The sequence below is a fragment of the Macadamia integrifolia genome, chromosome 2 (genome assembly GCF_013358625.1).
Source record: "Macadamia integrifolia cultivar HAES 741 chromosome 2, SCU_Mint_v3, whole genome shotgun sequence".
NCBI classification, from domain to species: domain Eukaryota; kingdom Viridiplantae; phylum Streptophyta; class Magnoliopsida; order Proteales; family Proteaceae; genus Macadamia; species Macadamia integrifolia.
This window is the reverse complement of record NC_056558.1, coordinates 16,118,429-16,144,945: the sequence shown is the minus strand read 5'-3', so window position 1 is coordinate 16,144,945 and position 26,517 is coordinate 16,118,429. Positions and strand designations below refer to the sequence as shown.

The 26,517-nt window shown below is 35.9% G+C and overlaps 1 protein-coding gene across 1 annotated transcript; it reads left to right on the top strand.

Moving 5' to 3' along the window:
- Positions 1–529: 529 nt before the first annotated feature.
- LOC122069415 (pinin) lies at positions 530–21,094 on the top strand. Its single transcript, XM_042633432.1, has 10 exons — positions 530–688; positions 765–872; positions 968–1,033; positions 1,155–1,316; positions 1,404–1,514; positions 15,137–15,208; positions 19,262–19,345; positions 19,443–19,543; positions 19,847–19,931; positions 20,400–21,094. Exons 1-10 carry the CDS (start codon positions 614–616, stop codon positions 20,781–20,783), a joined length of 1,248 nt encoding a protein of 415 aa, XP_042489366.1. The 5' UTR covers positions 530–613; the 3' UTR covers positions 20,784–21,094.
- Positions 21,095–26,517: the final 5,423 nt, after the last annotated feature.

Genomic DNA, 26,517 nt, shown 5'->3' with positions numbered 1-26,517 from the left:
AATGAGTGTAAACTTAATATTGAATTGAAATTTTTATTGTTATATGCTTTCTTTTAATAGTTGCATAAACTTAATTTTTTTTATTGAAATAGATGTAAACTTAAACATTGAATGAATTAAACTTGCTCTATATATATTTGTCAGATTAATGGTTTACTTAAATGGTTCGTTTCGGTTTAAATCGTTTAACAATCTTGATTTTGAAATCAAAACCGAACAATTTATTAATTGATTTCGGCGTAAACACTTGGTTCAATTTTGATTTGATTTTTGACAAACTTTTAGAGAGGGGTGTAAACACAGAAACCCTGATTAACATCAGGAAGAAGAATCACTGTTTAGAGTATTTTTGTAATATCAAATTCAAATTTGTGTAATTCAATCGACAGAAATATCAGGTGGATAGCTTTGTAAATGGAACCTGATGTTGAGTAATCTGGTAATTTTCTAATTCAGTTTGCTTTTACGATTTTACCCTCTCCGGTTATCACATATAAATCAGCTGAAATCCCAGCTCTCTCTCACCAACAAGGGTTTAGTCTAGGTCTTTCCAATCGAACGAAGTAGGGTAGAGGTTCTTCTTCCCTTCTCGCAGGAAGCAAGCGGCAACCAGATGGGCACAGCAGTGGAAAAGACTGCAGAAGAGCTTCGCAAGGAGATCGAAGAGCTTCACCGGCAGCAGTGGGAGGTTAGTTTTCTCTCTCTCTCTCTCTCTCTCTCTCTCTCATATATCTTATAAATTGAATGCTTTATTGTCTTCACAGATCACAGAACGGCTTCGGGATCCGAGGGGTCTACGCCGAGGAGCTTTGGCTGCCAACGGCCCAAGAAACTTCGCCAATGGTGGTCGTCAGCGAGGGTTTGTCAGACCAGTAATTGATTCTTCTAATCTTCTTTCCCTTTCACTCCATCTCTTCTCTGGGTTCTTTTGCTTATGATTTTGATTTCCATCACTCGTTTGTTTCAGGCCGATAGGGTTGATTCTGATGATCAACCTCCTGCCAAAAGACGCCTTTCATCAGCTGTTGTGAAGGTATTCTTGTTATTACTTTTCCACTGAAGTTGAGTGAAATCTCTGTTTAGGGATTTAAATGGAGGTTTTTATCGGCTACAAAATCACTTTTTGCTTTGTATTTACTGGTTCGATGGTGTAGGTTGAGGATGGAGAGGTAACTGAGGATGCTGAAGGAACGAAAGATACGAAAGAGGCTGTGGACGACGTCACTGCTACTGAGAATGAGAGTGATCAGCGATCGACGAATCCAGAGCTTCAGCGTGGCGGGTTTAGGAGAGATGGCAACAGGCCGGCAGCCAAGGTGGTAAATTGAGGACCCTATATTTGGTTGCTGTCTTTTTATTGTAGAAAGTGTCATGGAAACTTAGCTATTTGTGGGTTTGTTTAGGATTTCGAAATTCCGACAGAGCAGGTTCCTAGGGTTTTGCCAAAAAATGAAGATCCGAGTTTGGTCAACAGGAACAAGAGAATGCTGGGGCAGCTTCTGGGGACATTAGAGGTATGTTTGAGGGAATTTCTGTCTCGCACCTACTGGTCTGTGTATACGTTGACGATTTAATCTGCCTTTCTTTGGTAACTGTGCATGCTATTGGATTAGGTTTATTTTAGTGATTGGGTGCACATTCAAATGGCATTGGTTTTATCAATTCTGTGATTTGAATGCATAATGTAGTGACTATGTTTTATGCTTTTGTCTTGATATTGGTGAGAACAAGATTTTTTTAGTTATGTAGCAAACTGTAATTACAATCGACAGAACATTTTGCTGCCCAAAAGTGCTTTACAATCTTTACAGATTTAAAATAATTATGGAGTAAAGAATGCTAGCTCGGAGAGAAACTAATTCTTCTCTTCTGTTTTAGTACTTCATGACGATGATTGGAACAGATGTAAAATATTCAAACAGTATGTGGTTATGGTGGTGAAACAGGGACAAGAATACAAGTTATTTGTGGGTTTTGTCACCATTTATTTACTTTTTCACAGCATCTGGTGGCCCCAAATGTATGGTTTGCTGATAAACTAATGTAATTTCTATACAATTGGCGTTACCGTAGTGGTTGTTCTTTAAATCTAGACATATCTATGTATTTCTGCCATCTGCGAAGAGCATAAGCCATGAAATAGTTGATAGGTAGTAACAAGGATGGTTATTTAGGAGGTTTCAATATAAGTGAATCATATAAGGAAAATTTAACTTCTGTATACCTCTAATTACAATTCATGAAAGAATCTTGTAAGGAGAATTAACTTCTGTAAGCCCATTATTATAAATTAGGAAAATTTACTGCGCCACCCCCTGGGGAATGCCACAATTATAAGACCACCCCCTATGTTTCACCAAATTATACTTAGACCCCCCACCGTCAGTCACTGTTAAGTGAGCAATTGAAATGACTCTTGTACCCTTTTCACTAAAACACCTCTCAATGCTGGACAATGGCCATTGACCCCGCCCCCTCTTCCTTCTTCTTGGAAGGGACCATGAGCTCCATTCGTGAGCTTTCTGAAGCGAAGCTTTATCCCCTCCACACCTATCAATGAAGACCTCCCGATATCTCAGAAGAACCCAAATGACCAAGGATTCCGTCGAAGGCTCTCTTCCATATCAATGAGAATCTACCACATTCCATCTCCTTCGATTGCGTCATTCAACTTTATTCCTAGATCCAAATCCATGTTGGCGATCGGAGAATTGGTTGGAGGTTCCATACAGAAATGGTCGGATTGGGGATGGAGTTGGATTTTGTCTAGAAAACCAGCATTTGCCAGCGATCTGGAGATGAATGAGGTGGAAACCACCATGTTGGGTTGCCACAATAGGGGAAGCTGGAGGCATGTGTTCTACAAGATGAGATCTGTGTTCAGAAAGCTCATGGGTTCCAATATGGTTGGTTTACCTCAGACCTTCAAGTACGACCCCTACAATTATGCTCAGAATTTTGATGACAGCAAGAGGTCTTGGGACTAATTAAACCCACTGTTAAGCCTCAAATCTCAAGAATCAAGTTTCCTCATTAGTTTCTTTTCTTCTACTGCTTATAGTAATCTTCTTCCTGGAGGCTCTGCCTCTTCATGTTGAGAAATTAAGATCAAGATTAATATCAATTTCTTCTTGGGGCTTGATTGCCTCTTATATGTAGCAAAGAGGCTGGTTCTTGTATTGAATTTTTACCTTGCTTAAATTGATTTATTTGTTGTGAGTAGTTCTAATTTCTTGCAAGCAAACTCGTTCTACAGAGTCTTTGTTCTTGGCAGAAGGTCTGGGGAAGATAAAAAGCACCAGCGCAGGAACTTTAGAAAAAACCCCAAACAGAGATTTGAATAACCAAAAGAAGTCGTCTCATATTTATAGGAGAGAGGTTGTGCATGATGTGAACTATTTTAAGTTTCAACCACTGATATGCTCTGTAAAGCTGACTGCCATTGCCCTGTGATGCCTTCCCACAAAACGCAGTCATGTGACAGAATTTCCGGCCATTCCTATACAAGGAGGCCGCTATATACAAAATCTATGGTAATCTGTTCGAAATCACCTCTTAGTATTGCACTCCTATAATGCACATCAAAGTTCACCGCTTGTTGCCGCTGCTCTTTACTGAGGTAGATTGCCGACGCTCTAAAAACGTGAAGGATTTGGTAGGTAGTTCTTCTTCTACTAGGGTATTTTGGTACTTTAAAAAATATTTATTACCTAACATCAGTATATAAGGTTAAAAAAATATATATTACCTAACATCAGTATATAATGTATATTCCTTAACAGTGACTGGCGGTAGGGAGTCTGAGTATAATTTGGTAAAACAGAGGGAGTGTTCTTATAATAGTGGCATTCTCTAGGGGGTGGCGCGGTAAATTTCCCTATAAATTAGTTACAGTTTTTTCAATGGGTCAAAAGGATGCATGTGGAATGACTTTGCATTGACAAGTTCCAGAATGAACGAGAAAATTGAGTATTGTTGCTTCCTGTTGATTTTGAGAATGGAATTCTCAATTCAGTGTTTATCGGGCAGATGACCTAATGGTTTGCAAGTAGGGGTGTCAAAAAACTGCCCAGTTACTTATATTACTCGATGGATATTTCCCTAATTATTACAGTATGGGTCTAGGTTTGAGTACCTGATCAATAACCTGGTTTAATATGCAAACATGTGTGTGGGCCATTTTGATTTGTTCCAATTAAGGTAATACCCAACAGATATGCTGCAAATGAGATATCCAGAAGTCTTGGCCTTACAATCTAGGAAAGCAGGAAGAGGCAGTCTTGAGTTTTTATTTGCCTCCAAACTGGGGATACCAGGGCTGATGAGGTAGCAGCAGGGGTTGGGGACCAATTAAGCTAGAAATATCCCTACCTTATAATGTCAGTAACAAGATGCAATAAAAGAGGAACTAATTGATTCAGGATAATTTCAGAATTGAAATTTAAAAGGCAATATCAAGAACATAATCAAATTCACTAATAAGCTTGGAGTTCAAAGGGATGTTTAGGAAATTAATAAGGTGTTTTTCAATGAAAAAAATGAAATTTGTGATGCTGTAGCAGATTTATCTGGATGCTTGTTTTAAAATTAAAGTAGAATGGTGAAACAGAGAAATTGATATCATATTTTCATTTATTTGTTTGGGGGGGGGTACTAAATAGATGTCATTATGTATGCAAATTCTGTGTGAAACAAAAGACAAGCTAGCAATATTGAAAGCTAGAAAATGTTGGAAAATATATTGCCTGTCGGCTGTTGAAGAAAATTTTCAGAATAATGGCAAATGTAAATCAATAGAGCATGAAAGAAGAAAAATAAGGAAAACAGTAGATGAGTCAACCTGTTGTATCTTAGGAATCCAACTCAACAAATTAAGAGATCCACGTTAGCTGATTTTGGCATACTTTCCAAGATGAAATCCATCCCCTAATCATGAATCCACATATTAAGCAAGCGCATAGAGGTAAACAGAATTTTTATTCCATCTATACGTAAATTCCAGGGTTGCATTGCCTTCAATATGGAACTCTAGAATAAATAGCATAACTGCACTCAAACTCAATTACCTATTAATTTAGACAACCAAATCCTATAATAAGTCAATCTCTCATTAAAACTTGTAAACTAGTTTATGGGTCTGGAGTTTTGCTCTTTGGCTTATGAATACGGTGCCTTGGAGATGAATGCAGCTCCCTATATCGATCTCGACCCTCCAATAAGTTCTACTAGTGTTCCTCCAAATCTAGCAGACTATTTGAAAGGGCTTGAAACAGTTCTCTTTTTTTTTATTCCATCTATCGAAATGAAAAGAAGAAAAAAAGAAAAAGAGAAAGGGAATACACTAATTCGATTTCTATTTCTTTTAGATGATGAGAATTGACTAAAAAACATTTAAAACTATAGAAGACTAATAATTGACTCAGGAAAGGCCCACATTTTCTGTAACACCCCAAATCTCATCTCTTTACATTGACTATGAACAAGCAAGAGTGATAGGCTGGAGAAGCCAACACTAGCTTGGCTGGTAACAGTGGAATGCGGGGAAGGAATGGATGACCCAACATGTACCTGTACGTTCTGTCAACACTCAACAGTATTCGAAGAAACAACAGGAAAAGTAGACTAGCAAGTATTTATTCACCTTCCATAAGGGTTAATAAAAAAAAGGGGGTTAAAACAGACTCAAGAAGAACAAGTGTGGTTCCATTTTATCCAATTATGGCATTTTGTCCAGTCAACAGGCTAGTTTGACATATTCAAAGTTCTCCTACCTGTCAAACCACACTTGTTCTTCTTGAGTTTGTTTTAACCCCCCTTTTTATACCAACCCTTATGGAAGGTGAATAAATACCTGCTGGCCCGCTTTTCCTGCTGTTTCTTCCAACACTGTTGGCAGAAGGTACAAGTACATGTTGGGTCATCCCTTCCTTTTTGGCATTCCACTGTTGCCAGCTAAGCTAGTAGTGTTGGATTCTCTATCTTGTCACTCTTTGCCTGTTTACAGTCAATGTAAAGAGATGAGATTTGGGGTGTTACATTTCTTCTTCTTCTCGGAAATGTTCTGGTCTTCTTTAGCTGTGATAAAACTTCTGGAGGTGTCGATCTGGCCTCTATTGATGTAGATCAAGGGAGGTGAACAACACTTTTATACCATCTATACGTAAGTTCCATGGTTGCATTGCCTTCAATATAGAACCCTAGCATAAATAGCATACCTGGACTCAAACTCATTTATCTATTAATTTAGACGACCAAATCCTATAATAAGTTGAATATCTCTCAAAGCAGATTCTTTAAAAGCAGTAAACTAGTTTATGGGTCTGGAGTTTGGCTCTTTGGCTTATGAAAATGTGCCTTGGAGATGAATGCAGCTCCCTATATCGATCTCGACCTTCCATTAAGTTCCACTAGTGTTTCTCCAAATCTAGCAGACTATTTGGAAGGGCTTGAAACAGTTCTCTTTTCTTTTATTCCATCTATCGAAACGAAAAAAAAAAAGAGATAGGAAATACACTACTTCTATTAGATCTCATTTACATTAAAATAAATCGTAACCTATATTTATATTTATATATAAGTTGACTAATAATTGTCTTATGAGGGGCCCCTTTTTTTCTTTTTTTGCCTTCAGTATAGAACTCTAGAATAAATAGCATAGCTGGGCTCAAACTCAATTACCTATTAATTTAGACAACCAAATCCTGTAATAAGTCAAATAACTCTCAAAGCAGAATCTTTAAAAGCAGTAAACTCGTTTATGGGTCTGGAGTTTGGCTCTTTGGCTTATGGAAATGTGCCTTGGAGATGAATGCAGCACCCTATATCAATCTCGACTTTCCACTAAGTTCTGCTAGTGTTTCTCCAAATCTAGCAGACTATTTGGAAGGGCTTGAAACAGTTCTCTTTTCTTTTATTCCATCTATTGAAAAGAAAAGAAAAAAAAAAAGAGAAGGGTAATACACTAATTCGATTTCTATTTCTTTTAGATGATGAGAACTTCTGACTAAAAAACATTTAAAGCTATAGAAGACTAATAATTGACTCAAAAAGGCCCCACATTTTCTTCTTCTTCTAGGAAATGTTCTGGTCTTCTTTAGCTGTGATAAAACTTCTGAAGGTGTCCATCTGGCCTCTTTTGATGTAGATCAAGGGAGGTGAACAACACTTTTATTCCATCTATATGTAAGTTCCATGGTTGCATTGCCTTCAATATAGAACTCTAGCATAAATAGCATACCTGGACTCAGACTCATTTATCTATTAATTTAGACAACCAAATCCTATAATAAGTTAAATATCTCTCAAAGCAGAATCTTTAAAAGCAGTAAACTAGTTTATGGGTCTGGAGTTTGGCTCTTTGGCTTATGAAAATGTGCCTTGGAGATGAATGCAGCTCCCTATATCGATCTCGACTTTCCATTAAGTTCTGCTAGTGTTTCTCCAAATCTAGCAGACTATTTGGAAGGGCTTGAAACAGTTCTCTTTTCTTTTATTCCATCTATCGAAATGAAAAAAAAAAAAAAAATTGGAATAATATTCATTAGATTCATTTACATTAAACATACATCCTAGCATATATATATATATAATATAGATGACTAATTTGACTTATTAGGGCCCAGATTTTTTTTTTTTTTTTTGCCTTCAGTATAGAACTCTAGAATAAATAGTACAACTGGACTCAAACTCAATTACCTATTAATTTAGACAATCAAATCTTATAATAAGTCAATAACTCATTAAAAACTGTAAACTAGTTTATGGGTCTGGAGTTTGGCACTTTGGCTTATGAATATGGTGCCTTGGAGATGAATGCAGCTCCCTATATCAATCTCGACCTTCCAATAAGTTCTGCTAGTGTTCCTCCAAATGTAGCAGACTATTTGGAAGGGCTTGAAACAGTTGTCTTTTCTTTTATTCCATCTATCGAAACGAAAAAAATAAGAAAGAAAAAGAGAAAGGAATACACTAATTCGATTTCTATTTCTTTTAGATGAGGAGAACTCCTGACTAAAAAACATTTAAAACTATAGAAGACTAATAATTGACTCAAGAAGGGCCCACATTTTCTTCTTCTTCTAGGAAATGTTCTGGTCTTCTTTAGCTGTGATAAAACTTCTGGAGGGGTCCATCTGGCCTCTATTGATGTAGATCAAGGGCGGTGAACAACATTTTTATTCCATCTATACGTAAGTTCCATGGTCGCATTGCCTTCAATATAGAACTCTAGCATAAATAGCATACCTGGACTCAAACTCATTTATCTATTAATTTAGACAACCAAATCCTATAATAAGTTAAATATCTCTCAAAGCAGAATCTTTAAAAGCAGTAAACTAGTTTATGGGTCTGGAGTTTGGCTCTTTGGCTTATGAAAATGTGCCTTGGAGATGAATGCAGCTCCCTATATCGATCTCAACCTTCCATTAAGTTCTGCTAGTGTTTCTCCAAATCTAGCAGACTATTTGGAAGGGCTTGAAACAGTTCTCTTTTCTTTTATTCCATCTATCGAAAAAAAAAAAAAGGAGAGAGATAGGAAATACACTAATTCCATTAGATCTCATTTACATTAAAATAAATACATATATATATATATATATTTATATATAGATGACTAATAATTGACTTATGAGGGGCCCACATTTTTTTTTTTTTTTTGCCTTCAGTATAGAACTTTAGAATAAATAGTATAACTGGACTCAAACTCAATTACCTATTAATTTAGACAACCAAATCCTATAATAAGTCGAACTCTCAAAACAGAATCTTTAAAAGCAGTAAACTAGTTTATGGGTCTGGAGTTTGGCTCTTTGGCTTATGAATATGGTTCCTTGGAGATGAATGCAGCTCCCTATATCGATCTCGACCTTCCACTAAGTTCTACTAGTGTTTCTCCAAATCTAGCAGACTATTTGGAAGGGCTTGAAACAGTTCTCTTTTCGTTTATTCCATCTATCGAAAAAAAAGAGAAAGGAAATACACTAATTCCATTAGATTTCATTTAGATAAAAATAAATCCTAACCAAAAAAAAAAACTATAGATGACTAATAATTGACTTACGAGGGGCCCACATTTTTTTTCTCTAGGTAATGTTCTGATCTTCTTTAGCTGTGATAGATCTTCTGAAGGGGTCCATCTGGCATCTATTGATGTAGATCAAGGGAGCTTCCTGAGAAAGTGGTCATATTTTCATTTATTTAGGTGGGATACTAAATTGATGTTGATTATGTATGCAAATGCTGTGTGAAACAGAAGAGAAGCTAGCAATATTGAAAGCTAGAAATTGCAGGGAAATATCTTGCCCGCAAGCTGTTGAAGAAAATTTTCAGAATAATGACAAGTGTAAGCCAATAGATCATGAAAGAAGAAAGATAAGGAAAACAGTAGATGAGTTACCTGTTGTATCTTAGGAATCCAACTCGACAAACTAATAGATCCACTTTAGCTGATTTGAGCATACTCTCAATCGAAGATGAAATCCTTCCCTTAATCATGAATCCACACAGTAAACAAGCACATAGATGTGAACAAAATTTGTATACCATCTATGCGTAAATTTGATGGTTCCATTTCCTTACATATAGAAATCTAGAATATTTTAGCATAACTTAACTCACACTAAATTACCTATTAATTTATGCAACCAACTCCTATAATAAGTGAATACGTCTAAAAACAGAATCTTTAAAAGCAGTAGACTAGTTTATGGGTCTGAAGTTTGGCTCTTTGGCTTATGAATATGGTGCCTTGGAGATGAATGCAGCTCCCTATATTGATCTCGACCTTCCACTAAGTTCTGCTAGTGTTCCTCCAAATCTAGAAGACTATTTGGGAGGCCTCGAAACAGTTCTCTTTCTGTTATTCCATTTATGAAAAAGAAAATTAGAAAGGAATTGCAATAATTACATTATATTTCTTTTAGATGAAGAGAAATCCTCTCTAAAAAATATTTAAAACTATAGAAGACGGTTGCATTGCCTTCAATATAGAACTCTGGAATAAATAGCATAACTAGACTCAAACTCAATTACCTATTAATTTAGACAACCAAATCATATAATAAGTCAATAACTCTCAAAACAGAATATTTTAAAGCAGTAAACTTGTTTATGGGTCTGGAGTTTGGCTCTTTGGCTTATGAAAATGTGCCTTGGAGATGAATGCGGCACCCTATATCAATCTCGACTTTCCACTAAGTTCTGCTAGTGTTTCTCCAAATCTAGCAGACTATTTGGAAGGGCTTGAAACAATTCTCTTTTCTTTTATTCCATCTATCGAAAATGAAAAAAAAAAAAAAGTAGAAAGGAAATACACTAATTCCATTAGATCTCATTTACATTAAAAATAAATCCTAACCTCCCCCCCCCCCCCAAAAAAAAAAAGAGCTATAGATGACTAATAATTGACTTGCAAGGGCCCCCACTTTTTTTTTTTACTAGGTAATGTTCTGAACTTCTTTAGCCACCTGGCATCTATTGATGTAGATCAAGAGAGTTTCCTGAGTACGTGATGTCATATTTTCATTTATTTGTGGGGAACTGGGGATACTAAATTGATGTCGATTATGTATGCTGATGCTGTGTGAAATAGAATATAAGCTAGCAGTATTGAAAGCTAGAAAATGTAGGGGAATATCATGCCTGTAGGCTGTTGAATAAAATTTTCAGAATAATGGCAAGTGTAAGCCAATAGAGCATGAAAGAAGAAAATTAAATAAAACAGTAGATGATTCTACCCTGTTGTATCTTAGGAGTCCAACTCAACAATCTAATAATTCCACCTTAGCTGATTTTGGGATACACTTAAATCAAAGATGAAATCCATCCCCTAACCATGAATCCATACAGTACACAAGCGCATAGAGCCATAGATGTGACAAAATTTTCATTCCATCCATATGTAATTCCATGGTTCCATTTCCTTGCTTAAAGAACTCTTGAATAAATATAACTGGACTCTACTCAGTTACCTATTAATTTAGACAACCAAATCTTATAACAAGTCAATAACTCTCGAAAGAGAATCTTTAAAAGCAGTAAACTAGTTTATGGGTCTGAAGTTTGGCTCTTTGGCTTATGAATTCAGTGCCTTGGAGATGAATGCAACTCCCTGTATCGATATCGGTTAGGGTTTCTCAAAATGTAGCAGGCTATTTGGGAGGGCTCGAAACTGTTCTCTTTCGTTTTAAATTTGGGCCAAGTTTTGGCCCTAGGTTTCTCCATTTGGCTCAAAATTTCACTCTTTGTCAAATGCTTTGATTGACTAGGAAAGACGGCCCTTAAACCATAAAGACTGGAGTTAACAATAATAATGTAAAGCTTGTTTAAATATGGGCCAAGTTCTAGTAATGGAATAGGTTGGGCAAGGGAATCTAGTGGGGTGCACGAAAATTTATGTTTTTTTAGTGGGTCCATGGGTAGAGTCCTTATGTTGAAGGAGATGCATTCAGAAGTTTTAGTGTCCTAAGAATGAGTTTGATAGTAATATGATGAAGAATATTCCATATGTTGTTGTGGGTAACTTGGTTTCTGCTCATACTTGCTCTTGTTCATATATTTCTTTTACTATTGGTATTTTAGCCTAGAAAAAGCCTATGACATAGTCCCTAGAGATTTAATTTGGCATGTACTAGAGAAGAGAATAGTGTCTAGTAAATGCGTGGATATAATAAAGATATGTGTGAGGGTGTGATGACTAGTGTGAGAACTGTGGGAGATCAAGGCAGTGGATTCCCAATTACAATTGTGCTACTTCAAGGATTAGCTTTAAGCCCTCATTTGTTTGCACTTTCCATGGATGATTTAAGTAGGAACATTCAAGACGAGGTCCCATGGTGTATGCTCTTTGCTAATGATAGTCTTGGTGGATGAGACAAAAGTGGGGATTAATGCAAAGTTGGAGTTATGGATATAAACCTTGGAATCAAGAGGTTTTAAGATAAGTAAATCAAAGTCGGAGTATATGATTTGTAACTGTAGTCACACTATGATGGATTACGATATGGTGAAAATTGAGAAGAGTGCTAAAGTGGGTGGCATTGTGGATGATGTTTTATAGAGAACTAAAGTGGGATGGATGAAGTGGAGAGGTGCGTCCAGAGTGTTGTGTGACCGCCAAAGGAAAATTCTATATGACTATTGTTCGACTTGTTATTGATGTATGTAGTAGAATGTAGGGCAGTTAAGAAGTTTCATATAGCTAAGCTATGTTAGCAGAGATAGAGGATGTCAAGATCGATGTGCGGAAAAACTAGGAATGATAAAGTAAAGAATGACCATATTAGGGCTGCTTTGTAATTTGCTCCAATTCATGAGAAGCTCCGAGGAAGGGGTTTGAGGTGGCTTGCTCATTTTCAACGGAGGCCTTGGGATGCACTAGTAACCAGGAGTGATTTGATTCAGATTGAAGGATCTAAAAGAGCTAGGGGCAGTCCTAAATGACCATAGGCGAAGTAGTGAGGAAAGACATGCATGGTTTAGGTCTTGTCCCGGGTATGACATCGAGTAGAGTTGATTGGAGGGCAAGGATCATGTAGCCGACCCCATTTAGGTGGGTTTTTTCTGAGTTGTTTTTGTACCTTCTCTTTTACTTTTACTTTTACTTTTTGTCTTTGCATGGAAGCTTGGGATAAGGCCGAGTTGGTTGTTGTTGGTATGCTTGGCAGATTCCGTAGTAATCCTTGAATCGAGCATTAGTAGGCTGCCAAGAAGGTTGTGACTTGTGAGGTGTCCTTAAGTTATATATGCTAGTAGCCTAGAGTCCTAATCCTCTTCTTTCTCCCTTCCTCACCTTTCTTTCTCCTTTCTTCCCCTCAACAGTTGGTACTTCTCTCTTCCCTTCTTATCTCCTATATTTGTTCTCACAAATTTTTAATTGATATGTTCTCTCTTCCTTCTATTTTCTCTACCCAATAGCTATTTCTTCTTCCCAACTATCTCCTCCACTACATCGTAAATCAATCACCCTTTTCTCTCTCTCTCAATCTACCTCATCGATTATTATTTAAGTTATTTTTTATTTCTGAATTTTATCTTGCAATTTAATTATTGATATCTGAAAGTATCTTCTTAAATTGTGGCCATTAGATATGAGATCAGATCTGAGGTTTTAAGTATCCTTTAATATCCGTCGTTACTAACCGATATGTGTCATATCTTTAAGGTACAGGTACAATATGGTACCAATATGATGCTTAAAAGAAATTTGGTATATTAGTACATATAGGAAACCTCATCCTTCATATATAATCAATTGAATGCACTTGTCTCGTTGTACGTTGTTCTCCTTTTCATAAATGATATATTTAACATATTAATTGTTTGGGAAAAAGAACTTTGTCCAGGAGCAGGGTGCCATTGCCTGCACCCAGACACAGGGTGGGGTGAAATGACTGCTGCCTCCCATGAAGCACAAAATCCCACCCATGTTGATGCTTCAATGTGTACTCCATTCCATTGGCCTCCATGCTGGGGCCGGGGCCAGGGCCGGGGCCGAGGCCGGGGCCATGCTCCTGTACAGAAAACTCTTTCCCTACTTATTTAGTGTTTTATGCTTCAAAGCTGTATTTTGCATATACATAAGTATTTCCATATGTTTCTTGACCATTTCCATACATATCTTTATTGTATCTCAGATACATTACGATACGTCTCTTAACGTCAGTCTTCCGATATGATACCTGATACCGATACTTTAAACCTTGGTCAGATCTGAGCAATATTAGCTGTTAGATCTGATTGGTATCTAAGAAATATAAGCCCTTGAAATAGAATTTTAGAGATTGAACCCATCACTTGTAGATTGGTCTAAAGTGATCTGCAGCACATGGTTCATAGTGAATTTCACTTTGTGTAATTTATTCTAAAGGATGGAATCTATGAATTGAGTTAAGGTAAATCCTTAGCAGTTATGTTTTGGTACTTTACTTTCAGTGTATATGTCAGTATGGTTGATTGAATTATTTTGACGGGTTCAACTTTTATGAATTCCGGTAGTTTATGTGTTGTTTTTCATGTTTAAGACTACTGCTGTGCACTAACAATGCTACTGATTCGGATATTGTATCCTCATGATAAACTGAGGTCTTGCGAAGCCCATTTTATTCTTTGGTAGTACCGCTAGTCAGACTTGAATGCACTTGAATGGATCTTGCATCCACTAGTTTAGCATGAGGGATTCTGAATTACGCTGTAAAGGTTTGGTGGGAGCTACTGAGCTAAATTTCTTAATGGATTTGATTCCTATCATAGAGTTATAACCTAGAAAGTTTTTGAACGTTGTACTGGCCACTGGGTGTATTCATTTCCTTCGTAGAAGTTGCAATTAGTACATGATGGAATTGCTTTAAAATACGCTTCCTTGAATATGCTGGAAATGTGTCATTTTGGTATGCATATCGCATTTCTGTGGCTTCATCATTTCGACCCTTGGTGGGTGTTCGAGAGAGATTCAAGCATCTGATCTTCAGGTGAAGATCTTTTTCCCTTGATCTTATCCAGTTCTTTGGAACAATTGGAATCTTAGTTGCAGACATATCCTGTCTACTCTTGAGCTGCAAAAAATTGTTGTCCTGAGAGCTTGAAGTCTTGAACCATTTAGAAATATTCTTTTTAGGATATCTTTTCCTGACGTAGGACTATAGTGAGTACACCTAAACTGTCCCTCAATCTGAATGCATGAAGGTTGTGCCAGAGGTTTGAGGTTAAGGATTATAATGTGCAGGATGTGGGAGCACTTTATAAAGTTTTGAAGCTTTGGGTTGTTTTGTTTTTGAGATAAATTTGGGGGAGTATCTGCTCAAACCGTCTGAATTGAACTCTGTTATGGGTGAACCGTGAAATTCCCTATATATATATATAACATGTTCAAAACCACTTTCATTACAATAGCTCATAAAAACGTCATCATAAATCATAAGACTACATATTGATGCATTTTTTGAACCACTTTCACTCATTGTTATCAAATTCCTTTTACTGTTTCTGATGCATTTTTTTATTATTGAGATGCCTACTTTAGTGTTAAAGGGTCTATTCTCAAGTTCTCTATACCTTTATTATGTTTTGATATTCCTAACTGGTTTGGATCCTGCTGCGATTATTACCTTAACCCATACTTCTGTTTTCACATTTGTAGAAATTCAGGAAAGAAGACAAACATCTCTCGGCAACAGAGGCTTACATGCGGAGGTCAAACTCTTTACAGAGAGTGAGTATGACAGTGAATACTGTTTCAATCGACTAAAATGTTCTTATAGCATCATCAAGAGCCTGTGTAGTTTTAAGGGAGTTAGTTAATTGTAGCTGAAATGAAACTTATTCTACAAATAACTGGAAATGAATCTAATCCAATAAACTAAGCCTGCTCCTTGTAGGTTTATGAATTTCTTGCCCTCTGGTTTTCCATGCATGTGGGCCATTTGAGGTTTTTTTTTTTTTTTTTTTGGGGGGGGGGGGGTGGGTGTGGGGGACTGATAGTCCATGCTTATTTGTTGCAATTATTTCTATCCCTTTACAGCCATGGACAATTACCATCCAAACATTGTGTTCTCTGTGTGAAAGAGCATAAATGAAGTTAACCCTAACCTCAATGAAGGATAGCATGTTGAAGATCATGAAAAGTGGCTGTGGATACCGAAGGAAATGTTCTTTTGAAAGTAGGCGTGCTTGTTGTAATCAATCTGTTCTACCTGAATTCTGGGCCACATCTTGTGATAGGATACAGATGGCATTGTTTTGACACTAATACTATCACAATATTATATAAAGGGACTGTCTAAATGTAACCTTCTTTTGATTGCCCTTTGTCTTGTTCCCTAAAGTTCTATAAGTTGGGGATAAAAAAATGAGTTTTCAAAATATTCGGAAGTGACTTACCATCATGTCATTCTCAAGAACTGTCATTATCTTGCATGCTTTTTGAGTACGTGTGTAAATGGCAGATTTCACCTCATTGAAAGAAAAAGTGTGTTATGCTAAGAGGGGAAAATAAATAAAGTTACCATTATTCATTTATTTGAGACCTTATGCAGAGATATCACTAGAAGAGACTTGTTTGCTTATGAATAAGTCTCGGGTTGGGTTGTATACATGTTGGGCCTTTGGTCCAATGTAGTAGGCCACTTTAATGGGTCTAAACCATGGTGATAAGATTGCGTACAAAAATTCCTTTATTAGGACTTACTTTATTTTGAAGTTGTTTTGGGTTAATTCAGTTGAACCAGTTCTATGTTGGTTCAATTTAAGTTGTCTTTAATTATTTATTTCTTTGTTATGAATCCACATCAAACTTCTAAGTCATAGGCATGTTAGGACGTATCATCTGTCTATGCTTTGAGTTAATTTCCTTTATTATTTAGTTTTCTAATCAGTTCAGGATGCCTTATTAGTTAAGGATTGGGTTAGGCCTTTCGTTTTCAATGTTTGAATCTATTTTTTAGTCTTCTATATAGGTTTGTAAGGGAGGCCAGCATTGTACACGAATTTTGATGAATGAAAAGGCTATTGCTGCTCTACTTCTCCTTTGGTGAAGATCCTCTTGTGTTGGGTCAAAAAACCCCTTGTTTGTGATCAAGGTTTAGATTTGTGTTTGATCCAATCGAACTATCTTGCAGTGTAAAGCCCGGGTTTTTAATATCTGTTTGTTCTTATTCTTCCATCATTTGTCGTCCATTACCAAGTACATGTATTTTTCTAGTTATTCTTCTAGTTTTCCTGTAACTAGAACCTTCGCTTCTAGAAGATCATATGCTACATTTTTTTTGAGATTAAGCAATCTAACCTTTAGATTCTCTTCAACTTTTGATTAGTTGTACTTCAGCCTGAAGAAGGCCTTCGAGCAGAATTTGACCATGACCTGCTGATACGGATTTAATTCATTATTCCAATTCTGCTCTTTTCTCTCAACTGATATTCTGTGCAACTGAATACTGAGTTGAGTTACTGATTTACTGATTTAATTCTGCTGATATTCATATCTTAAGATCCGATTCGAGTGACCTTTATGTTGCTGCCTTCTGAGTTTTAACATGATCTGTGAAATTACCGAAATGCCCTTCTCCTAGCACAACTAGGATTGACTCCCTAATTTCAGATCTGTCCATTAGATTGAACTATAATTCTGTCACTGTTATACTAATGATTTGATAAATTCGATTTGACTCTGAACCTATTCTGGTGAACTGATTGTGTATATATGTATATATATTTTAGGTGAGATGATTTTGAGTTATCTGAATTCTCCTTAATCTGAACTATTTCCTTGATTATTGTCAATTGGTACTGTTTTGAGTCTTCAAATTCAGTATTACATTACAAGGGGTTTTAGAAAATAACTAGTATAAAATTGTAAGAACCAGCTGTTGTACATGTGGGATAACCAACTTAGTTACTGGGTTCCATCACAATTTTACCCAGAACCCGTTGGCAGTTTGATTGGGGCCTGAATTTGGTGCATATGTTATCCACATTGTCATATATTACAGAATAGACATGACATGTGATAAAGAGGGAAGAACTTTGAATAGTCTAGGAAGTGAACACAATCTGAATGCATCAGGAACTTTTCAAAATTAAGGGGGACATCCAAGACATGGTGGGTCATATGGTTGAGATATGCACCAAATTTGACAAGTGGCCTATCCAACATATTCCAAATCTATCCAATGGACAAATTGCCAAATCATCCACCCATGTGGTTGAAAAGTGGTATTTGTGATAGAAAGGTTTCCAAGTACTATTTTTCCCCTAACTAATATTCTCTAATTTCTAATAATTCCTTATAGATATTTAGAGAGATCCAAAGGCTATATGATTTCATTTTCTTGTAAATATCATAATCTTTATTGATCATGTAAAAATACAACTATGAATAACTACCGATTAAGAAAGAAATACATAGATCTCTTTTCTGTCCAGCAGTTTGCCTTTTAGCCCCTTTCAGGATTCAATTCTGATATTATATAAGTGTCCAAGTATTACGGATCTTCTTGAATTTAAATATCATGCACTTGTAGGAAGTATGCACACCGATGGTATTAATAATAGAGAACTAATTGTGCTAACCATCCAAATGAGAGATTATGGAGTTCGGTGGTTCATATCGTTTGTCAAAGGTTGATTACCGCAAGTTTTGTGGGTCAATTAGATGGACTATTTGATGCGAACCTGATTTCAAAACCCTACCTTGGGATTGCTATGGGCCACAAGAGTGATTAAGGTACCATTAATAAGAAGTAATTGAATGGTAGTTAAAGACCAATAAAGAAGAGGAACAGATTTTGGGGCTAAAATGAAGTACATAAATAAGTTGGGGTGTATTCTGGGAATTTAAAATAAAAGAGGTAAAGATTCAAAGGAATTTAAACAGAAGGTCATAATAGTAATTCCCGTGAACAATACTACTTCAACCTTCGATAGGAAGAGAACCCAGCGGTAGAAAAAACTCACTCACGATTGAAACAATTCCCTACCCAAGCAACTAAATCCAATAAGATTGTAGTATTAAGTTTTCAACCCCTGAACCTCATAGGATCAACCAACAAGAGTCTCAAATATCAAGTATTAAGAGGATGTCAGGCTCTGCAGAATGGATCTGGTGGACTGTACAGGACAAGATTTGGTGCCAAAGAAATATATCATAGCGGGAATGATCTTTAGATGCTTGAACGTATGCTCTGGGTCGCCTAGGAAAGGGCAACATACGCCCAAGATCTTGGACCAAACTGACTTGTGAGGGTGTGTTGGAAGTCAAATTAGTTCAGTCCAGAAGTACCACAAGAAGGAAAAATAAACTGTATCATAATAATAACAGGGAAGGAAGAGAGAAGAATATGGAGAAGTATTGAGAGGACACACCTGGAAGAGTAGATCTTAGAGTTGGGAGAAAAGAAGGTGGCTCATAGCAGCAGCCCACAGAAGCGTGAGAATCCCAAAAGAAACTTTGTTCATTCTAATCTCTTTAATCCTTCGTTACATCATGTACTTGAAGACTTAAAACAATCTTAATCCTTGTCCAAAACTAAAACAGAATTTGACTCTTAACTTGGACTCAATCACCCAATCATTAACAACTTACTCTAATGAAATTATAAAATAATTCAAAGGCACAAACCCCTATGTAATACTTTAACTGCATCATTATTCCTCCTAGGGAACAAGAATTAAACATTTCATATTAAATATGATGATTCATCTTGGTTAGTGGAGTGAGTTCTGGCTTGAGTTCATTGTGTGATGGTTTATTGTTTGAAACTGTCTCTAGGCTGAGCAAAGGGCACGTGAAGAAAGTGAAAGGCTGCGGCAGCAGGAACGTGAGCAAATTGCTGAAAAAAGGAGAAGAGATCTGGTGTGTTTGCTTGCTTTTTTCCCATGTCATAAGCTTGTGTCTGGAGCAAACTTGAAAATAGCTTCTTTGTTCATCTGATCACCTTTTTTAACTGCAGACTCTCCGAGCACGTGTTGCAGCCAAGGCCGAAGAAAAGAAGTTGGAGCTGCTATTTCTTCGGTGGAGTGAGCACCATAAAAAGCTTTGCAATTTTCTAAGGTACATGGAATTAAAACAGAAATAAGAAGACTGAAATATTTCCGGCTGTACTTTTTCCAGTTGTATGTTTTCTTGGTTATTGTTTACATGTTCAATTCTCTTCTTGCAGGTTATTTTTAATTTTGGTACAAAGTGTCCATATTCACAATTTTATTGAGACAAAGATAAGTTTCTGTTCGTGTGCATGATATTGAAGAAACTGGATGCTTCCTGCTTCTTTGCAGGATTATAGGTAGAACAACAAAATTTTTATTTTGGTAATGTCTGACTCTTGTTTGATGTTTGTGGGTTGTGGTATGTTAGGACTAAAGCGGAGCCGCCAATATATTATATGCCTGCAAAACCACTGGAGGAAGATGCAGCTCTGGTTGAGGAGCGTAAGGAAAAGGTGTGTTGTAGTTTGGATTTTGTTGCTAATCTTTCTACTACTGAAATGAATTGCTTTGTTCATTGGAAGTGATTTGGAAACCACATTGTGAATCTGATTCAAGATGCTTTTGCTTTATGTGGTTGACAATTTAAGGAGATCTATTAACAAGAGTCTGCTCATTAGATTGATATTTGGTATAACCAGAAGTGCCTTTGGGTGCTACACATAGGTTGGTTGATCTGTATCAACTGGCATCTTTTTCTATTGGATATCACTGATTTATGCAAAGGTTTAGTTGTTTTCTAATATGATTTAAATTGTCAAAATTATTTTCACACTCGTATCACTCTCTAGGAGGTATTAATCATTCTTTCAGGTTTGAAATAATAATGTCTTGAGAATACCTCCTTTCAGATTTGAAATAATAATGTCTTGAGTGCATAGGTAGAAAGAAATGTTGATTAATACTTGCAAATTACCTGGCAGGCTTTTCTGGAATGGAAAGCTGCTAGAAGGGAGGAGTTATCAGACTATCAGAAGCAGATTGCAGAACAATATGTCTCCAATGTGGAAACAGAACTGGAGAGATGGCAGAACGGAAGAAATGCAAGAAGAGCTAACAACAATTTGAACCAGGAGACAATGGACAAAGAGCTTGAAACCCACAGACTTGAGCATGGGCCCAAGATGCGGAAGATCCCTGGTAGTGGCAACAATATTGATGAGGATGACGTGGAAGATATCAATGTGGGAGAAGATGATATGATGGATGATGTCCTTGGGGTCGACGATAATAGCCGTAGAGTTGATGATATAGTGAAGCCTGAAGAAGGTAATGCCAGTCTAAATGAGGACAATGTAGATAAGTAGTAGTTAAAGCATTCGATCTAGTGTTTTGTAGTGAGCTTAAATTAGTGTAGCAAAGTCCAACAGCTTAACCATTTTGGATTGGTATTTTTCATTTGCTTTGTAATGTTATATTTCATGGGTTTTATTTAGATGGTTATGTCACTTTTTATTGGTTTTGGTTGTCTTTCATAACAAAACAAGTTGGCTGGTCTGCCTATGATTCTTTTAAGCCACACTGAAAGAGTTTTGCAGAAGTTACTTTTGTCTTGGGTTAATGTAAATATTGATCCCAGAGTTACTTTACTTATTTATGGTGCAATGCATTTTGTTTATCTTTTATGCTTGGATATTCTTTATTTTCTTGCAAGAAGGCCAAAAGAGTGCTGTTTCTTCTCACTGCATGATGTAGTTAATCCTGGACTTCTAATCTTGCAAACTGGAAAAGGATGACTTTATGACAAAGTCTGGCATCTTTCAGAATTGTTTTGTTCTGTAACAATACTCAGCTAGCTACGTGGAAGTCTTTTTAAAAAATGATGGTGTCGAAAATGGAATTTTGCTGAGAATTAAACAGGTTATGGGTAGAGTTGTGGTTTCATATAGGCAAGTAACATATTTTATTATTTTGTCACAACATATCATACATCATAAAATATACGATACATGAAAACAAGAAAATCAAAACCCTTATAATATATAACGTGAAATGAGTGTACAATAAATAGAATATTACAAGACCAAGCAACATCAGGAGTTTGATAGCCCCTAGTGGAGGCACTTGAGAATTATGGTATGTTTTCCTATTGGGTACAAACATCCCCATCTCTTTGGAGAGAGAAGGAATGGTGTAAAATTGCAACCAATATTAGGGTCTATAACCCACAAAATAATGATTTTGTATGGTCAAAATTGGTTTGGCGGATTTTTTAGGTATGATCTAGTTGAACCATTTGTTCCAATTAGATGGTTTGTGGTATCTGGGTTAGGCAAGTTAAAACCATTTGTCATATATTGAAAAAGAAAATTTTGTTTGATTTAAAACCTTCTAAGTCAACATGGAAGCAAAGAACATTGCCTGAGCAAGGAAAGGGAATTGTGAACATAAATAAAGGATTACTCTACATTTTTGACTCATTGTCTAGTCCTATTACTTTTTCCAGGCGGGTATGCTAGTATCATCTTTGTCTAACTCTGTTTCCCACATGAAAGACCTCGCTGCCCTTCCTATGTATGAAACCATTCCATTGAATACCATTGATGCGTTTTTCTCTGTAACTTGTTCAGATAACCCTCTCACAAGTTCTTAATACATGCAATTTTTTTGTATCAAGTAAGACATGCTTCTTACCATAAAGATTATTACAGTCTCAATCCTCCTCCTAGAAATAGGAAAAAATGGATTATGCCTAAATTGGAATGAAGACCGAACTACATTATGAACACAATCTTTATGAGACCATTCATAAATCATATGAAAAGTTGCAAACAGAAGACGAATTCATGGTTTATATGCTTATCGTTCTATATTCATAAACATGATAATACTATTAGGCAATGATCTCTTGCCATAAATATCATTAGAGAGAGAGAGAGAGAGAGAGATTGTAAGTATAAAATTTCTAATTAGGTGGGCTAGCATAGTTCAAGGTAAACCTGGCTTTGATGCCATTGATAGCAAAGATACATGCAATACGTCGCATGGAGATCAAATAACCATGTAATACAATTACTATAGAGACAATAACGACATACCTAAATCGATGTCTGAAGAATGACAACTCCTCCTATCCCTTTTCACATGTTCCTTGTATACCACGATCAATGTTGGTCTGGTATACCATCCTTCCCTTTCTTTTTGGATCACTAGCATCACTTAATGGATCGGTAGATAACTATATATAGGGTGGAGGATTGGGATCAACCCTACAAGGAAATTAGAGTTTCCTTCCCATTAAGGAAACAATACCTTAGGTCCACACATAATAATATATATTTCATATCATTAAAGTGTGCCAATAGAATCAAATATCTCCATACAGATCACTTACCAATATTAGATACTATCTGCTTCCTCCGTCTGTAGTCATCACTATTAAACCGGTTTTAGAAACAAACCTTGGACTATGCTAGCCCACCTAATTGGAAATCTCACACATAGTTCTTCTTTTTGAGCCCCTCTAATGGATGTCACAATAATAAGAGACACGATCATAACTATTACCTTCAAAAGGACGCTAGCAATACCATCCATGGCCATTTAAGCAACTTTTCTTTCCTTTTTTTTCTTCTTTTTTAACTGAAAACTTAAGTTGAAACATAAGTCTTAGGGCTAAGAATATGTGGAAGAATGTGAGAGAGAGAGAGAGAGTCACGCAAAAGAAATGGAGTGTCTATTTTTGTGGCATCAATATATATATATATATATATATATATATCCTATTGTTAATAGTAAAAAATTGTTACTAGCGTTTATAGATGTGTTCAAAAGGAAATAAACTATAAAAATCTTATAGATGGTTTCAATCCAAACACATGATACTATATACACTTCAGTTGTCATATCTTTGGTGGCATCAAATCAAATATTTTTCATCAATTGTAAAAAAAATTTGTCAATTTTTATAAATGTGTTTAGATGGTAATACAATCTATAAAAATCTATCTTAGAGATAACTCCAATCCTAACATGCTACTATATATAGTGGATTGTCTGCATTTTTAACATTAGTTCTTATATCTTTGGTGATATCAAATCGTATATTTTCATTAGTTGTAAAAGAAAAAATTTGTCATTTTTTTTTGCTACCAACGGTTATCCAAACCTTTGGCCTAACTAGTCCCGCGGGTCCATACATATCTGAGGATTAAAGTATCGGTATCGGTCGGTCAAAATTAAGATACGTATCGGAGGGTATCGTATCGTATCGGAGATACGCTAAGATACGCTAAAGATACGCACATAAATGGATAGGAAACACTTTTTTATACACTTTTGCATAAAAAAAATAGTTAAAAAAAGTTATATATAACATGTATTATGCATAAACAGTAAATTGAGAGTATCGCACTACGAATCCAAGGTTTGTAATTGTCCCATAAATGTAAAATCCTTGTTCCCAACCTTGATTTCCACTTTAGTTAGAGAGAAAAATGGTTGGCAGCAACTTTGGAACAAAAACACCTCAAAAAATTGTGTTTTTCTAAAAAATTACCCATTTTGGCCATTTTGTGACCGTATCGATACGTACCGATACGTACCGATACATACTGATACGTACATTTCACTTCAATTTTAAAATTTTCATAAAGTATCGGTGAGTATCGGTGCGTATTGGTGGTGTATCGGTGCGTATCGTAGGATACGTATCGATACATAAGGGTTTTAAAAGGAATAGAACTCGGAACCACATACTTCCAGAGGTGAAGGTCCCTTGCCAACTTGGCTACCTCCTTGGGGTTGTTTCATATATGTATTTAAATAGTAACAATCTATAAAATATTACTGGAAAAAAAAATTGCCAATGCTTCATAAATGTATTTAAATAGTAATAATCTATTAAAACATTACCTTATAAATGGTTCCAATCCAAGCACATAGTGATATATATATATATATATAGTGGTTGTTGTCATATCTTTGGTGGCACCAAATCATATATTTTCATTTACTACAAAAATTTGTTGCCAATGTTTTATTAATGTGTATAAATGGTAATCATATATAAAAAGCTTACCTTATAGGTGGTTCTAATCCAAAAACATGATAATATATACAGTGAAAAGTCTGCATTTGTAGCGTTAGTTGATGTCAAGATCTCTACGAGATCAGATAAACCCATAGGTAATGAGACTTAAGTGAAAACATGGTTTTAAGTATCTCCGATACTGATACGATACCCTCCGATACGTATCTTAAATTTAGTCGATCGATACGATACACATCGATACGATACATGAAATTTTTAAAATCCTTTCGTATCGATATATATCCTACAATACATACCGATATGCATCAATATACCACCAATACACATAGATACGATACGATATGCCTCGATACGACTATGAAAATTATAAAATTGAGGTAAAATGTACGTTTCGGTATGTATTGATATGTATCGGTGAGTATCGGTATGTATCGATCAGTACGTATCGGTATATTGGCACGTATCGGTGAGTATCGATATATATCGGTACGTATCGGTGAGTATCGGTATGTACCGATACAGTGCGCTATGGTCATATAATGGCCAAAATGGGTAATTTTAAAAAAAAAAACACGATTTTTTGAAGGGTTTTTGTTCTAAAGTTGCTGTCAGCCATATTTCTCTCTAACTAAAGTGGAAATCAAGGTTGGGAACAAGGATTTTACATTTATGGGACAACTACAAACCTTGAATTCTTAGTACGATACCCTCAATTTAGTGTTTATGCATAATACATGTTATCAATAGCTTTTTTTAACAAATTCTTTATGCAAAAGTGTTTAAAAAAAATGTTTCTTATCCATTTATGTGTGTATCTTTAACGTATCTTAGTGTATCTCCGATACGATACGATATTATCCGATACGTATCTTAATTTTGACTGACCGATACGGCGATCGATACCGATACTTTAATCCTTGAGTGAAAACCTAAGAAATTAGGTCATTTGACTTGGAGAATATGTAGACCTTGTTGTCCATGCTCATCAATGTAAAGCTGTGATCGATAGAGTATAAAAGAATACTAAAGTAAACTCTAGCGGACAATAGTGATGATCATCCGTCCACACAGAAGCTCAGTTTCTAAGTCCTCTATCTTTACGGTAACCCGTGGTGGTACGCAATCAACCATGAAGAGACATTATTTGATCCAAACTTCGTAGCTTAAATCATTGAATGAGTAGCTTAATAGACAATCAAGTGTGGAGTTCTCTAGACATATTAAGTGGTGTTTAAGAGAGTTTAATAGCTAGTTTTTCTTGGAAGTCTTTAATTTATAATGAAGTTTAATTACTTCTAATTAATGTTCTTTAGCTTAAATTCAAAATCAATTTGAATTGACTTTACTCTAACAACTAGTTTAACTCATAGTTAAGTGCTTATAAAAATATTTGAGTTATAAACGATGGGGATTTAAGTCTACCGCACAAGGTGATGACTTTTCACAAGATAGAGCATTATGAAAATTAGATGAAGAAGGGCAAGGAGGATGATCCAATGAAGAAGCAGCTGACCTTAAATTATGCAGTTTCAAACTTGAAGAAATATAAGTCATTTGCTACCAAAGGTAATGGGCTTAGAGCAAGCTCACGGATGTACGTAGAGTACATGGAGAAATCCTTGGTTGCTGACCTGGATACATAACTCGAAAGACTGTAGTTGTGACAATAGTCAGCAAATTCGGATTAGGGAATTATTCGGGCGGAGAATTATTCGGAATAATTCGATTGATTAATTTAAGGATTCGGTCAAAATAGCGGTCAAAAAAGCAGACAAAATAAAAATCGGAGTCAGATTCGGATTCGAGAATTATTCGATTAAAAAAATAAAAGTCAGGCAAAAAATTCGGATATTATTTTTATAGTTTATTGTATATTTTTTATTTATCAAGTTATTAACTTGATTTGTATACTTATAAAGAGCAAATTACTTTATACAATAAAGTAAAAAACTATGAAAAAATTATCATTGAGCGATGGAAGCAATGGTTATTGTAATCCAATTTCTACTCATGAAATAGATTAGGCCCCAAAACAGTGAAAGCAAGAT